Here is a 16,699-nt window from a genome sequence, read left to right as displayed (position 1 = left end):
AACACCACTTGATAAAAGGTTTGCAAATAGGGTCCCTTTGAATGTGTGGGGTTGAACACGGATTTGGGCCTAAATGTACTATAGTACAGTATAGTACATTTAGGCCCAAATCCGTGTTCAACCCCACACATTCAAAGGGACCCTATTTGCAAACCTTTTATCAAGTGGTGTTCTCTGACATCAAAAAACTTTGCCAATTGACACACGACAGCCATTCATATCACTCCAATCTCACTACCCAAGAAAAACTATCCCTCAAAAATCTCACTGACAATCACAACATAGTCATCAAGACGGCTGACAAAGGCGGGGGCATTGTGGTCCAAGATCGCAGTGATTACCTAGCTGAAGCCCGCCGTCTTCTGTCAGACGATAGTACATATCGAAAATTGTGCTGCGACCCTTTGTCTAGCTACGTTATAGAAGTCAAAACGCTCACAGATAGAGCTAAAAATAACAACATCATCTCAAAACACGAGTATGCTTTCTTCAATCGGCCATTCTTTTCCACCCCGTATTTCTATCACATTCCGAAAATACACAAGAGCATCCAAAATCCACCAGGTCGACCCATAGTTGCGGCTATGGACAGCATTACCAGTTCCATTTCCCAATATATAGATCAGTTCCTACAACCACTTGCAACCAGTCTTCCTTCTTACATCCGAGACGGATTCCACCTCATGCAACAGCTAGAACACTACACTTGGGAATCCACATACTTGTGGGCTTCCCTAGATGTTAGTTCTCTCTATACCTCAATTCCACATCACATAGGTCTCAGAGCTATCGCCAGCTTTCTTTCTGCCGATCCCATGCTTAATCCCGGTCAGGCAGAGTTCATCCTAGAGGCCACAGAGTTCTGCCTGACCCATAACTATTTCGAGTTCGATGGCGACTTTTTCCTTCAAACAAAGGGCACAGCCATGGGTGCGAATTTCGCACCCAGCTACGCGAATCTAACCATGGGCTACTGGGAGGACAACTATATCTGGCTCAACAATCCCTTTACCTCCCATATAGTGTTCTATGGGAGGTATATAGATGACATCATCATCATTTGGGATGGCCCGGAGTCCCTCTTCCTTGATTTCATCAAACACTGTAATAACAATGAGCATGGCCTCACCTTCACTTCCGAACATGATCAGTTCCAACTCGCATTTTTAGATCTTCTACTTTTTCATGAAAAAGGTAAAATATTGGCCAAAAACTACAATAAGCCGACAGCTGGCAACTCCTTTTTTGCATCATTAGAGTTGCCATCATCCAAGATGGATTGCTAATATTCCCAACAGTCAGTTCTGCAGGTTACGCAGAAACTGCACCAGACAAACCGATTACATCACGGAAGGGTCCCATTTAAAACAAAAGTTCTTAGATGAGGCTTTCCCATCAAAACTCATAAACGAAGCCTTTGATTTTTATCTATCAGAACCCCCCATATCCACCAGCGAAACCATTCAATCCACATCACAGCCGGTTAGATTTATAACTCAATTTCACTCCAAACACAAAGCCATGGAACGCATACTTACCAAACATTGGTCGATCCTTCTTCAGGACCCACATTTAAAATCCACTATCACCTCCAAACCCAAGTTCACGTACCGGAAGAGCAGAAACATCAAAAATCTGGTAGCACCCAGTAAATTCAAAAGTCAACAAAATCTCAAGAAAACATCTCTCTGTCTTGTTCCCCTCATCGGGATGTATCAATGCCGTAAAAAATTATGCCTCACATGTAGTCATGTCTATCATGGTCAGAAAGAATTCACCATCAAAGGCCAGACATATCAGATCAGTAACTTTTATAACTGTTCCACAGAATTCGTCATCTATTGCTTGACATGTCCATGTGGGTTACACTACGTAGGCCGCACCATACGCACTTTGAGAAAGAGGTTTGGTGAGCATCGCCGCCTAGTAGAGGCAGGAGATGACCATCACAGTGTTCCCCTCCACTTCCTACGCAAACATAATCATTCGTCATCTGGTCTAAAGGTTTGGATCATTGAGTCAGTTCCCAGTACGTTCCCACTGGCAGAGCGTTTTAAACGTCTCTGCCAGAGGGAAACTTACTGGATATATACTTTGGATACCTTGACTCCTGGAGGACTCGACGAGGAAATAGAGACGAGCAGCCTCATCTGACCGCTCTCCTAGTCCTCCAAGTCCTACCAGGATGCTCTAACTCCCAACATTCCAGTTTGTCATTTTAACCCAATTTGTACTTTGAAGCAGGAACTTCAGCAATATTATTTCATCTGTCCTCCTCTCCCTTACCATTCCCCCCCCCAACCCCCCCCCCCCTTCCCCTCCTACCCCGTAGCATTTTCCATTTGATGTAACATTGGCCGCCAACATACCATGTTCAACTCCCAAGTCCAACTAGGACATACTCTTCTTATTTTTCACACAAAATAACTTACCAGTATGGTCTCCTATCATAGCACACCCCAACCCCCTTTTTACAATATAGCAGTTCTGCAAGAACATCAGCATCACCCCAATATTATAAGTATTAATTCATTTTCAGATTTTTTTCAATAATAATACCTATATATAATTTTCTATTATTTAATTATTAGTTTATCACCATTATTCCACTACTATAAACATCCTTCAATAATACAAAAAATTCTCTTCCTATTTTCATTGTCACTTCAGTTTCAACATGTTTCCGTGTTCACCATAGTCCATTGAGTTTTTTCATTTCCCTATTCCTCATCTCACTAGGTATGCATAACACATTGCTATTACAGGGAGTTCATCCAATAACAGCAGTTCCAGCTACACATTCATTATACCCATACATGCCCCTTCTCCTCTCTCCCCCCCCCCCCCTTTTTTTTTTCTTTCTCTCCCCTTTTTTTCTTTTCTCTCCCCCCTTTATGTGTTAAATAAATAAAAAACCCCCCCTTCTTTTTTTCTCCCCCTTGCTTTCTCATAGATAACATGATTTCCAAAGTAACATTACATTCCCTTTTTTATTTACAAACACATGCCGCTGTCTTGTACAAAGATCTGACACAGCTGCAGACGCTGACACATTAGCACACAGCGTCCTGAACACAGCCTATGCCTCACGGTGATTGACAGATCTCTCCCCCAATCCCAGCCCATCTTAGACTATAACAAGATTGACCAATCATAGGTCACGTTAGGCCTGAGGAAGGAGCGTAGCTCCGCAAACGCGTCGCCTATTCGTCATCCCTGCCTAGACCCGGAAGTGCCTTTGTTCCCCCAGATCATCACACACAGTGCGTTCCAGCAGCCGGATCTGCCGCCCACACAGCAGCGCAGCCTGTCTCCAAGCAGAACGACATCTGAGGATGTGATCGGATCATACACCTGGCATCACCTGTCCAATACTTACATGCCTGAATGCATGTACCTTTGTGAGTACCTGTTTTTAAGATTTATTAAAAATCCGTTTTAATACTGCACTTAGAGTGGCGCCATTGTTGTTCTTCTTCTACAGTTTCCAGAGGATTGCTTCTTCTTTACCAACAGGGCTGCCTTCTACAACTGCTTTTATTGGACCTTACTTAGTTTCTCCCTTTTCGGACTGTAACAGCTTACAGTTTGCTGTTGTTTTTGATTATTATATAATTTTACCATTCCAGATTGTTATTTATTATAATAGTTGTACAGCTCCTAATCGCCCCATTCATTTTTAACTAATACTATTAGACTCACAACCGTTGCCTGACCATATTGAATATAGCGCTCACACCCACATGTTTTATACTGTTTTGCAAAATGGCCTGGTCAGGAAAGGGGTAAAACCTTCCAGGGCTGAAGTGGTTAAAGCTTTTCTCTTCCTTTTCTTTATGCAATAAAATGTAACTTTTTTAGCATTTTAGGTGGACATTGGTATTTGACACCTATTGCCACCTCTCAGGAAATAAATTGTGATTTAAATGGTTATTGGTTTTGTTACCTGAACATGTATTTGTTTTTTCAGAATGGTATTCCTGTCTGGAGTGAATGGGACTGGATCATATCCCGTTACCATGGCTGCTTATAAAGATTCATCATTTACAGAACCATATCAAAATGATGAAGGTGTGGCTGTTGGATCAATCATCTATGTGGGAATATTTGTGACAGGCGCTGATGGAAATCAACATGTTCTCCGGATAGAGACATGTGTTGCAAGTCCTACAGATAATCGTAGTGATGTAAATGCTTTTTATCTTATAAAAGATGGGTAAGTTTGTATTACTTATGCAACCATAGAGGTGAATGAAAATGTAAAGACCTAGAACTTCACACAGCACAGAATACTAAATACAAAAGAAGACGTTAAAACTAACCTTATGAATATCTTCCTGATTTAGCTGGAATCAGTAAAAGTGACCCAAGTGTCCTAGACCAGTGGATCTCCTCCACTTGTAGAAGCAACATTATACAGAAAATCTTGGTGGAATCTCTATCTACCTACTCTACATTGCAGCTTTAGAAAGATAGTCATTCAAAAAATCGATCATTTTTGCCCTTGACTGCAGAACTGGTTTAGATTGCCAAAAATAAAATGCTTCATGTCCAGATTAGTGCGGTATGGTGCCATCCATTCTGTATAACACCCTAAAGCACTGAGGCAACGGACCTGTATTGTGTTGCCAAAACAAAGCCCGGGTTCAATTTTATGAGTGCTGAGGTGCGTTGACTGCATATGGAAAAAAAATGGGCTGCCTTAATACAGCATGTGTTAGCATGCCTGTGGTAACCAGTGCTGGGTCATCCAGGGTCAAGATGACAAACTGTGACCAATTCTCACCTTACGTGCGCACTCCATCGCCTCCTTCAGCTAGGATCCCGCTCTTAGCTACCACTGCACTTGCCTTAGCAGCCATTTGTAGTTCCCGGTCTGCTAATGAGATTTCATATGGGCCCGGAAGTGCGTTGTGGGACCTGCTGTGTGTTTTCTGACGGTCTCCTTGTGCTGATTATGAATAATGTCAGACCAACAGGAGGTAAAACACAAGCCAAGGGACCGGGTGTGTTGCTAGGATTGTGAAAAACCTGAGGCACCCTGCATACCTCCCAACTTTTTGCGATAGGAACAAGGGACACCTATTAGCAAAAGTATGTATGCATCTAACTAAGGATGAGCTCCGGCGTGTTCGCACAGCCCACGTGCAGAGCCCGCCACGAAGTCGGAACTGCGCTGCGCTAATCACAGGCAGTGAGACATTGTCCCGATGCGCGGCTGCAGAGATCAGGAAATGTCTCACTGCCTGTGATTAGCGAAGCGCAGTGCCGACTTCCTGGCGGGCTCTGCACGTGGGCTGTGCGAACACGCCGGAGCTCATCCTTACATTTAACACATCCCCTGCCACACCCCTCAAAAGATAGTTATAAAAAACAAATGGTTAGTTAAACTAACAAGTGGGGTTTTTTTTTTTTTTTTTTTTAACACCACATTCCTTTTATACTGGCTTTTGAAATTTACCAAATGTAGAAATTTAGAAATTGGATGAATGGTTTAGCACTGGAAAACACTTTTTGAAAGATCTATAGTGTATTTTATATACAATTGTGTAGATCAGACCAAAATGAGGAGGAAAAGGGGACAGAGGGACTTTGTTCCAAATCAGGGACAGTCCCTTGAAATCAGGGACAATTGGGAGCTATGTCTATGGACAGTGACACTAGAAGCAAGGTGTGGTGTAGATAGTGCTTTGCAAGGAACGGATAGTGTGGCCACATTGCACTAACAGAAGGAAGGATTTAAAGGGGTATAGGTAAATAGGGTATAGGTGAACGTCCGAGAAGAAGCTACGCCATCCGCATGGCGAAACGCGTTGACGTCACAACGCAGCCCAGTCTGTGGACGCCACGGGCAAGGTGGTGGATGTGAGACAGTGGAGCACAAACCAGGAGCGGATGATCGGCATGTTAGCCGGGGATCTCCCAATACCATCCATGGGACCTGGATGAACAATTAAAGAGTGTAGCAGCTAACAATGCCGCAATTACCCTGCATGGACCGTCTCCTCACCTAAGACACACTGCAATCAATGCGGGAGTAATGTGGGATTGAACCCCTTGCCGACTTGAGGGTAGCGGAGGACCATAGAGTGCAGTTCCAGGCGAAGATGGCAAAGTACGGTAAAGTACTAACCCACAGGGTACTTGCCAGCACACACATCTATATTGTCTGCCAGTAGCTGCTAGCTCATTAGATAAGTGTGAGTACTGCAATAAGGACGAAGTTACCTATAATCACTGACTCACTTACCTATAGTCTGACAGCGATCTTTAGCATATACATGCAGCGGTGACATTGTCTTAATTATTGGACTGTTTACGCTCAACAATGAATATCTGGGCTAACTGGGGATCTGTGTGATTGATGAACATGATTCATTTTTTGAATAAATGCCATGTAATGAATAATTAGAGTATCTTCTTCAAGGCTTAAATCACTGGACTGATCATTCCTGGATATGAAATATTGTTTTCTGGAATCACTCCTGATCACCTGAAGTAACTTTGCCCCTTCCTCTATAAACATAAGCAGCCCATCAAGTGCAATATTTATTCATCTAGTTATCAGCTTATGCACTCCTTTTCTCTCCCTCACTCCACCTCTATATTGCTTTGAACCACAGCTGACCCAAAATAATTTGTATGACATATTTGTATCATTAACCAATAGGCTAATTGGCAAGGTCCCAGTGGTACAAAGCAATAACGCCCGGACTGGGCTAGCTCCACTTTCTTTTAACATGTTAGTCCTGTCTGTCTTGTGTATGTCCATGGCCAATAATTGTTATTAATTCATGAGGTATACATGCTACAATATTATGTGATTTTTATTTTGGGTATTTCAAATAAAGTTTAATTTTTAAGAAACAATCCTATGTCAATCCTGTTGCCCAGAGTAACCCCTGCTTCAGCCCATCTATAGGGCTTCCCCCTTCCCCTTCGCCTTGTGTTCTATAGGTAAATAGGACCTGAGCCTGTGTGCTGTATACAAGGCACGCTAATAAAGTGCTCCATGATTGTATATTTCTTTTAACCTCCCTGACGGTATTCCCGAGTGTGGCTCTGGGTTAAATTTCAGCACCATTAGCGGTAACCCCGAGCCACACTCGGGATTACATCTCAGGATCCTGATGCAGTGTACTTACCTTGTCCCCAGGATCCTGCAATGTCCCCCCCGCGGTGTCTGCGGACTCTGTCCTCCGCCCCGATGTCCTGTGTGCCAGGCTCCATTCCCTGCGATTGTTGCAACGCATGGGGGCGGAGCCTGGCGGCAAATTCAAAAAAGTGAAAATTCATAACACATACAATTCACTGTAATCGTACAGATTACATTACTGTATGAAGTTATTTCACATCCCTTTCTGTCCCCAGTGCTTTGTCCAGTGCCCTGCATGAAGTTTTATATGATATATACTGTTCTTTCTGCCTGGAAACTGGAGATTGTCCATAGCAACCAAATAGTGTCCCTTTACGTCAAAAGTGGTTCTAGACCAGCTAGAAAACAGCAATAGTAAATTAGAACACTTGCAGAATTAAGTGATAGTGAATCATGGGGAAATTTATTTTATTATTATTATATTATTTTTTTTATAATTACTTATCATTATTTATTATATTATAATTTATGATTTTGTATTTCAAACTGCATCATACCCGGGATATCTACTAGACTCTTGGTGGACAGATTTAAGTGTGTTATTGCTAAGAATTACAGGCCTACAATATAAAACGCCAAATTTCTATGCAAAACAATTGTATCGCTTTGAGACGTAAAAATCGGAAATAATCATACCGCCAGGGAGGTTAAAGTCAAATGTTGCAAACTCTATCAAAGGCAAAGAAATGAAATGGCTCACTAAGATCATTGCTGTTTTAAAAGCAAAGCAAAAATCAAAGCTTAATTATGAAAAGTAATATTTCATTTTCCTATGGCATGCTAAAGCCTGCCAGTTTGGTCAGTAGTGTAACAAAAATATTCTTATATATATTTTTTTTTTTTTTTTTTTTCTTATTTACAGCTGTGTCCAGGGAACTGTTTCCACAACTGTGTTAGATAATGGCAAAGCATTAGAAGCCGGTTTCAGCGTAAGCTCATTTCAGTTTCAAAATCGGGACAATGTAAACCTTTTCTGTGATGTACGTTTGTGTGACGACACCACTGAATCATGTTTTGGGGTAAGTGATAAATACATTTTCTCTGATAAGAAGATGACCAGTGGTAGCTGGTGGAAATTTTTTTTTTTTTTTTTGGGGGAGGGGGGGGGCGTAAACTGTCCTCTTGCTCTCCACGGTGGTGGCTTCCATTTCCTCCCTCCTCCTCAGCGGCCAATCGGGAGTCTTCTCTTTTCGGCCAATCGGAAAACTGGTCTCACACCTGTTTCTGATTGGCCGGATTGAGAGTCAGTGTTTCAACAGTGAATATTCATTCGCTTGTTGTAACACACCTGGGTGGGCTCCGGACGCATGCTCTGCGACCCAAGCCCACCCTATTTTAAAGCCTATTAGAGCCTATGGCTCTAATCAGGTGCTTAAAAAAATCCCCTGCTGCTGCCGGACGCATGAAGAGGGGGTGGCCGCCGCGGCCATGGATAGATTCATGCTATACATGAATTTATCCAATATGCATATAGGGGTGGAGTTCAGAGAGGGGGCAGCGCCCCTAATGGACGGGCCGCCACTGAGGCTGACGTTTGGCAGCAATGAAGCATTACTCAAGGTGCCCATGGGCATTAGATGACAGTCTAGATTGTCTACTGGCTAGGAGCAACATGCATACAGTATGGCTGATGATCATTGTGGGAAACACAGCTATTATTCCCTCCTAAAAAGCCAGTGCTCTGTGTCTGCAGTTTGCCTTCCCACCGGCCATAAATGGTTTGAATCTCAGCCACTATGAATAATTACTGTATGTTCCCAGCAGGGATGGCCCCCGCTCCTCCCCAGCAGAACACAATAACACAACCCGTGGTTGCAGGAGAAAAAATCGTATCATCTATGGCCGGCTTTATAACTGGTTGTCAGATCTTCACTATCTGTGTGTTTGCTTATTACTGTCCATGGCCACCTGAAAGTGATTTTGCCATGAGAGAAGTACGGGGGTTGCCATTGTGCCATTGCTGGCCTCCTTCTGAAAGTTCTAGCTGCCTGGCTATATCTTATTAAGCGGTATTAAAACCAAAACCAAAAATGTAATATATTATAGCTTAACAATCATTAGATGTGGTGGCTGCATTCGTTTCCTTTTTTTAGGCTTTTTTTTCTGTTTTCACATGGTGAATTGGCCAGTAGCACATCTCCTGTATTAGAGTGACCCCCCTCTGGATGAAGGAGCACAGGGGCCCATTTCGACAGCAGCATTGTCAGTCTGGGGGGAGGGGAGTTAGAGGTACTAGCAGTTTTTAATACACTTTGAAGCCAAACTCAAGCTAATATTTTGTCAGCTGTTACAGCAAACAGATTTTTTTTTTTACCTTTTTGGGATAAAGGTTTTGCATGAAAAAATAAAAGCTGATAATTGTAAGCACCCCGACAGTGGTAAATGGTTTGTCTCATCCCTGTAACTGCATCTGTGGGAAAGCTTGTTCTTTTGAAAAACAGACTTACTGGCCAGATCTTCAGATGAAACTGAAAGAAAGCCTAAGAAAACAAAGGCAGACGCCACACCTTAGAACTGGTAAGCTGCAATATAATAAATGTTTGCTTTTGGGTTTAATACTGCTTTAAAGTGGAGTTCCACCCAAAAGTGGTATTTCCGCTTATGCCTCCTCTGCCCCCCCCCCCCCTCTGGTGCCACATTTGGCACCTTTTGGGGGGGGAGCGGGTACCTGTTTTTGACAGGTACATGGTCCCCACTTCCGTCGGACCTCGCCATGACGAGGTAGTCAGAAGTCTGACCCCCTGCTCCTCCCTCCTCCTTCCCCTACTGTCGGGCCAGTAGGAGAGCACAGCACGCTTCGCGCATGTGCAGTAGGACCCGTCCGTGAAGCCAAAAGGGGTTCACTGCTGGTTTCCCTTACTGGCAATGGCAGCGGCAGCACCCAACAGCCAATGGAAACATCAGCTGCGGTGCCGACATTGCTGGATTCCAGGACAGGCAAGTGTCCTAATATTAAAAGTCAGCAGCTACAGTATGTGCAACTGCTGACTTAATTTTTTGAGGGGAAGGCAGAACTCCACTTTAAATACTTTTAAATAAACATACATGCTGTAAATGAGTGTCAAAAAAGTGTCAAAACTTGTTGCAGGTTAGCGACTCAAAAATCATTGAAGCCAAAGCATCAGGATGAGAGCCACTCTGCGGATTTAATACATATGATGTGTCCTAAATTGGCTGGTTACTGGCGAGAGGTGGTGTTTACAATTAATGAGACTTTTAACACACATATCGATTTGGATCCTAAGATGTGCTTACTGGGCTGTTTCGATGAAGTTTTTGCCCATTGAGATATTGATATCAGTTAGTAGATTATTGTTTTATAGCACGAAAGCTAATTGCCCTAAAGTGGATATCTCCGAGTATACCCTCATTTGAGGAATGGCGCCTTCAAGTAAATGACAACCTTCTGAAGGAACAACAAATCTATTGTAATAGGGGAATACCTAATAATTTAATTAAACTGTGGAAACCATGGATATCGGCCCCACGATTGGTCCCATCTTCATTGGCTCATTTTGCTCTCTTGTAGGGAGTTTAAAAATAGCCTGTGATAGTAAGTAGGGTATCAGAAGGAAAATGGGGATGGAGGGCCATACCAGTGGGCAGAAAGGAAGGTACTGTAAAAACCCACCAGCAGTGGTAATTTCTTTTATAGACTTGGATATACAGCCAAGTATATTAGCCAAGGATCGGATTAGTTGCTCAATTTATTTACCCTTTTTTCCTTTTTTTTTTTTTGTGTTGGTTAGTTTTTGTATGTTTGTGTATATGTAGTTAATATTTGTAGATGTGCATATGCTAATTATGATGTATAGATGATATATGCATGGAAAAAAAAAGAAAAATTTCAGAACTTGCCTTGGACTGACCATATATATGGTTTTAGAAATAAGGAAATTAAGTATTAGCTTTTCCAACAAGAATGTATTTTGGTCTGTAAATGATTAAATTCTATAATAAAGAAATATAATGGGAGGATGAGAGCCAGGGGACTAGCATTCTCAAATGGAAATATTTGCAATAGCAGCATTATAATCTTTCATGAAAGATTTTTTTTTTTAAAGTACAGTACTCTCATAGTTATAACCTAAAGCCCCACTCCGGGCTGATGTTAAATTTACCCACGCACTGCATGGGTTAAATGCTAATTTGACTACTTTGAATACTTACCTTATTCTTCGCTCCCACAAGCTTCCTTCCATCCAAAGCTGCTTCACTTTGCTGCCTGGGCAGTTGCAACTTTCTGATGTGATCACGTATAATGCAGAACCAGCAGTCCTGCACTGTATGGGAGGAAGACGAAGGCCTGCCCACATTTGGGAGTGTCAGACAACGGAAGAAAGCACTGGTTGCCAGGGAGAGAGGAATAAAGTATTTGTACTCCCCCCCCCAACCCCCAGGCCAAATGAGCATTTAACCATAAAACTCTTGGGGGACCCTGCATGGGTACATTTTGCACAAAGCAGCCCAATCCTCCTCCTCTTATGTCCCCTGCTGGTTCTCCTGGCTCCTCCCCTACACTGAGTACCTCCACAGCAAGCCGCTTGCAATGGGGGTACTCATGAGTCTGGCTTGAATCCACCCCTGCTCCCTCCTCATTGGCTTTGATTGACAGCAGTAGGAGCCAACGCCTCCTGCTGCTGTATCTGAGCCAATGAGGAGTGAGAGCCTCGGCTCTCATGCACATCGCTGGATCGAGATCAGGCTCAGGTATGCATTTAGGGGGCTGCGGGAGGAGCTGCATGCAGAAGGTTATAATCAGTGCCAGGACAAGGTCATTTGGTGCCCAGGGCGAAGATGGCAAACTGCCCCCCCCCCCCCCCCCCCCCCAATTATTGTCACTGTTCAGACTATCTGTGATTCTCTGGGGATTTCCACAGGTATTCTTGCCCAGCTCTCATTTCTTTACAAATCCTCCCAGATCTCCTCTCTGCACACATTCCCTCCAGCTCTCCTTTCTGTACAAATCCCCCCAGATCTCCTCTCTGCACACATCCCTCCAGCTCTCCTTTCTGTTCAAATCCCTACAGATCTCCTCTCTGCACACATTCCCTCCAGCTCTCCTCTCTGTACAAATCCCCCCAGATCCCTCTCTGCACACACCCCTCCAGCTCTCTTTTCTGTACAAATCCCCCCAGCTCTCCTCTCTGCACACATCCCTCCAGCTCTTTCTTTACAAATCCCCCCCCAGATCCCTCTCTGCACACATCCCTCCAGCTCTCTTTTCTGTACAAATCCCCCCCAGATCTCCTCTCTGCACACATCCCTCCAGCTCTCCTTTCTGTACAACTCCCCCCAGATTCTCCTCTCTGCACACATTCCCTCCAGCTCTCCTTTCTTTACAAATCCCCCCAGATCTCCTCTCTGCACACATCCCTCCAGCTCTCCTTTCTGTACAAATCCCCCCAGATCTCCTCTCTGCACACATCCCTCCAGCTCTCCTTTCATTACAAATCCCCCCAGATCTCCTCTCTGCACACATCCCTCCAGCTCTCCTTTCTCTACAAATCCCCCCAGATCCCTCTCTGCACACATCCCTCCAGCTCTCCTTTCTGTACAAATCCCCCCAGATCTCCTCTCTGCACACATCCCTCCAGCTCTCCTTTCATTACAAATCCCCCCAGATCTCCTCTCTGCACACATCCCTCCAGCTCTCCTTTCATTACAAATCCCCCCAGATCTCCTCTCTGCACACATCCCTCCAGCTCTCCTTTCTCTACAAAACCCCCAGATCCCTCTCTGCACACATCCCTCCAGCTCTCCTTTCTGTACAAATCCCCCCCAGATCCCTCTCTGCACACATCCCTCCAGATCTCCTCTCTGCACCCATCCCTCCAGCTCTCCTTTCATTACAAATCCCCCCAGATCTACTCTCTGCACACATACCTCCAGCTCTCCTTTCTGTACAAATCTCCCCCAGATCTACTCTCTGCACACATCCCTCCAGCTCTCCTTTCTCTACAAATTCCCCCAGATCTCCTCTCTGCACACATCCCTCCAGCTCTCCTTTCTGTACAAATCCCCACAGATCCCTCTCTGCATACATCCCTCCAGCTCTCCTTTCTGTACAAATCCCCCCCCAGATCCCTCTCTGCACACATCCCTCCAGCTCCCCTCTCTGTACAAATCCCCACAGATCCCTCTCTGCACACATTCCCTCCAGCTCTCCTTTCTGTACAAGTCTCCCAGATCTCCTCTCTGCACACATTCCCTTCAGCTCTCCTTTCTTTACAAATACCCCCAGATCTCCTCTCTGCACACATCCCTCCAGCTCTCCTTTCTGTACAAATCCCCCCAGATCTCCTCTCTGCACACATCCCTCCAGCTCTCCTTTCTGTACAAATCTCCCCCGATCCCTCTCTGCACACATCCCTCCAGCTCTCCTTTCTGTACAGATCCCTCTCTGCACACATCCCTCCAGCTCTCCTTTTCTGTACAAATCCACCCAGATCTCCTCTCTGCACACATCCCCCCAGCTCTCCTTTCTGTACAAATCCCCCCATATCTCCTCTCTGCACACATCCCTCCAGCTCTCCTTTCTGTACAAATGCCCCCAGATCCATCTCTGCACACATCCCTCCGGCTCTCCTTTCTGTACAAATCCCCCAGATCCCTCTCCGTACACATCTCTCCAGCTCTCCTTTCTGTACAAAATCCCCCCAGATATCCTCTCTGCACACATCCCTCCAGCTCTTCTTTCTTTACAAATCCCCCCAGATCTCCTCTCTGCACACATCCCTCCAGCTCTCCTTTCTGTACAAATCCCCCCAGATCTCCTCTCTGCACACATCTCTCCAGCTCTTCTTTCTGTACAAATCCCCCCAGATCTCCTCTCTGCACACATCCCTCCAGCTCTCCTTTCTGTACAAATCCCCCCAGATCCCTCTCTGCACACATCCCTCCAGCTCTCCTTTCTGTACAAACCCCCCCAGATCCCTCTCTGCACACATTCCCTCCAGCTCTCCTTTCTGTACAAATCCCCCCAGATTCTCCTCTCTGCACACATTCCCTCCAGCTCTCCTTTCTTTACAAATCCCCCCAGCTCTCCTTTCTGTACAAATCCCCCCCAGATCTCCTCTCTGCACACATCCCTCCAGCTCTCCTTTCTGTACAAATCCCCCAGATCCCTCTCTGCACACATCCCTCCAGCTCTCATTTCTGTACAAATCCCCCCAGATTCCTCTCTGCACACATCCCTCCAGCTCTCCTTTCTGTACAAATCCCCCCCAGATCTCCTCTCTGCACACATCCCTCCAGCTCTCCTTTCTGTACAAATCCCCCCCAGATCCCTCTCTGCACACATCCCTCCAGCTCTTCTTTCTTTACAAATCCCCCCAGATCTCCTCTCTGCACACATCCCTCCAGCTCTCCTTTCTGTACAAATCCCCCCAGATCTCCTCTCTGCACACATCTCTCCAGCTCTTCTTTCTGTACAAATCCCCCCAGATCTCCTCTCTGCACACATCCCTCCAGCATTCCTTTCTGTACAAATCCCCCCAGATCCCTCTCTGCACACATCCCTCCAGCTCTCCTTTCTGTACAAACCCCCCCAGATCCCTCTCTGCACACATTCCCTCCAGCTCTCCTTTCTGTACAAATCCCCCCAGATTCTCCTCTCTGCACACATTCCCTCCAGCTCTCCTTTCTTTACAAATCCCCCCAGCTCTCCTTTCTGTACAAATCCCCCCCAGATCTCCTCTCTGCACACATCCCTCCAGCTCTCCTTTCTGTACAAATCCCCCAGATCCCTCTCTGCACACATCCCTCCAGCTCTCATTTCTGTACAAATCCCCCCAGATTCCTCTCTGCACACATCCCTCCAGCTCTCCTTTCTGTACAAATCCCCCCCAGATCTCCTCTCTGCACACATCCCTTCAGCTCTCCTTTCTGTACAAATCCCCCCAGATCTCCTCTCTGCACACATCCCTCCAGTTCTCCTTTCTCTACAAATCCCCCCAGATCCCTCTCTGCACACATCCCTCCAGCTCTCCTTTCTCTACAAATGCCCCCAGATCTCCTCTCTGCTAACCCCCCTCTTTCACTGTTCCCTCTGCACAAATTGCTACCCGCTCTTCTCTCAGCAGATATTCCCCCATCCCCCCACACCTTTACAGTGCACTCCTGTCCTCTCTGCTCAACTTCAGTCTTTGGCAATCCCTCACCTCTTCCGACAGCCACCAGTCTCTATGGTATGTGCAGGGTTTTTTTTTTTTTTTTTTTATTCAGAGTACAGAGAGTTCCACCTGCTGTAGCACAGAGCCAATGAGGAGTTTCAGAGCTCCTCGGCTCCGTGCTGCAATGTCTCAGTAGCAGCAGCAAGCGGGGACAAGCTGCCTCTGGAGTCACTGCAGCTGTAGCTTACAGTGCTGGTGGTAGAAGCGTGCACAAGGGCTCGAGGGCAGCAGCAGTGAGTGCCCAGAGCTAACACAGAAAAGCCAGTAGAGGAAGTGAGCTCTGAAGAAAACTTCCTTTACTGGCTTTGTGTTACCTGACAGGTCGGATAGGAGAGGGCTGGCGATACACTTGTTTCTGAACTGCTGGTTCCTCCTCCCGCAGCTTCGGCAGCAGCTCTCTGCTCTCCTCCTATACCGCCTCCGGCCGTGAGTGACGTCACGCCGACGGGACTACAAAGCTCCTTCATAGGAGGAGTGAAGGGGCAGCTCTGACAGGTATAGCTGGTGCGGACTGTGTAGGCTTGTGCCAGGTGCAGGAGCGCACTTGGCACATTACAGCAGTAAGGTACAGACGATTACAGTACAGCTAGGGGCGCCAGCTAGTGTGTACTGTGAAGCACACTGCCAGCACTTCACCTGCGCCCCCCTCCCTCCCACAAATTGTACCACCCAGGGCATCCGCCCCTTCCGCCCCTGCCTTGTTCCAGCCCTGGTTATAATGCAGTAAGGTAAAAAAACTTCGGACTTTACAACCAGTTTAACAGCAGCCTGGAGTTGGGCTTTAAAGGAGAAGTCCAGCCTGAGCTTGTTTGGCTTGGCTTCTCCAATGGGTCACGGGAGTGCAATTCGTTTTGCACTCCTGTGACCCGTTTTCAGCAGCTCTCTGCTGACATTAAACAGATCATCCCAACTCTGGGAGTCTGGATCCACCAGATGCCTGGACTGATAGCCGTCTTAGCCTCTCGGTGAGCCGCTGAGAGCCTGGGACTGCCCCTCCACAGGTTAGTGCTCCAGTGGGCATTGAGGAGCAGAGCAGGAGAGCTGCTGACTGACAGGCAGCAGCTCTCAGCTCGGATCTGTGAGAACAGCGCCATCTGCGATGTTCGATCGCTCAGTTCTTAGTGAAGAGGCACCGGGGGACAGATACAGCATCGGACCGATGCTGCATCCACCTAGGTAAGTATGAATCTGAAAAAAAATAAAAACCCATACTTCTCTTTGAACTCTAAAAGCTTCTTTTCTTCTTCTTATGCTACTAGACATTCTCTACATACCTCAGATTATCAGGTCACCTAGATTTGGAGCCATGGCCTATGTTGGGTAGTGCTGTGGTCCTTCTTCAAGCTGGCTGGGAAATATGCATGTGCAA

General features: G+C 45.8%; 1 protein-coding gene across 1 annotated transcript in view; it reads left to right on the top strand.

Annotated features, from left to right (window-relative positions):
- Positions 1 to 16,699, top strand: part of LOC141127585 (uromodulin-like) — a 177,164-nt gene that overhangs the window by 63,834 nt on the left and 96,631 nt on the right. The window contains exons 7-8 of the mRNA XM_073614187.1: positions 3,971 to 4,216; positions 8,019 to 8,175. Of these exons, the coding sequence (XP_073470288.1) occupies positions 3,971 to 4,216; positions 8,019 to 8,175 (403 nt within the window). The remainder of the gene's footprint in view (positions 1 to 3,970; positions 4,217 to 8,018; positions 8,176 to 16,699) is intronic.

The sequence above is a fragment of the Aquarana catesbeiana genome, linkage group LG02 (assembly GCF_042186555.1).
Source record: "Aquarana catesbeiana isolate 2022-GZ linkage group LG02, ASM4218655v1, whole genome shotgun sequence".
NCBI classification, from domain to species: domain Eukaryota; kingdom Metazoa; phylum Chordata; class Amphibia; order Anura; family Ranidae; genus Aquarana; species Aquarana catesbeiana.
The sequence above is the reverse complement of the archived record's forward strand: the minus strand, read 5'-3'. Positions and strand labels throughout refer to the sequence as shown.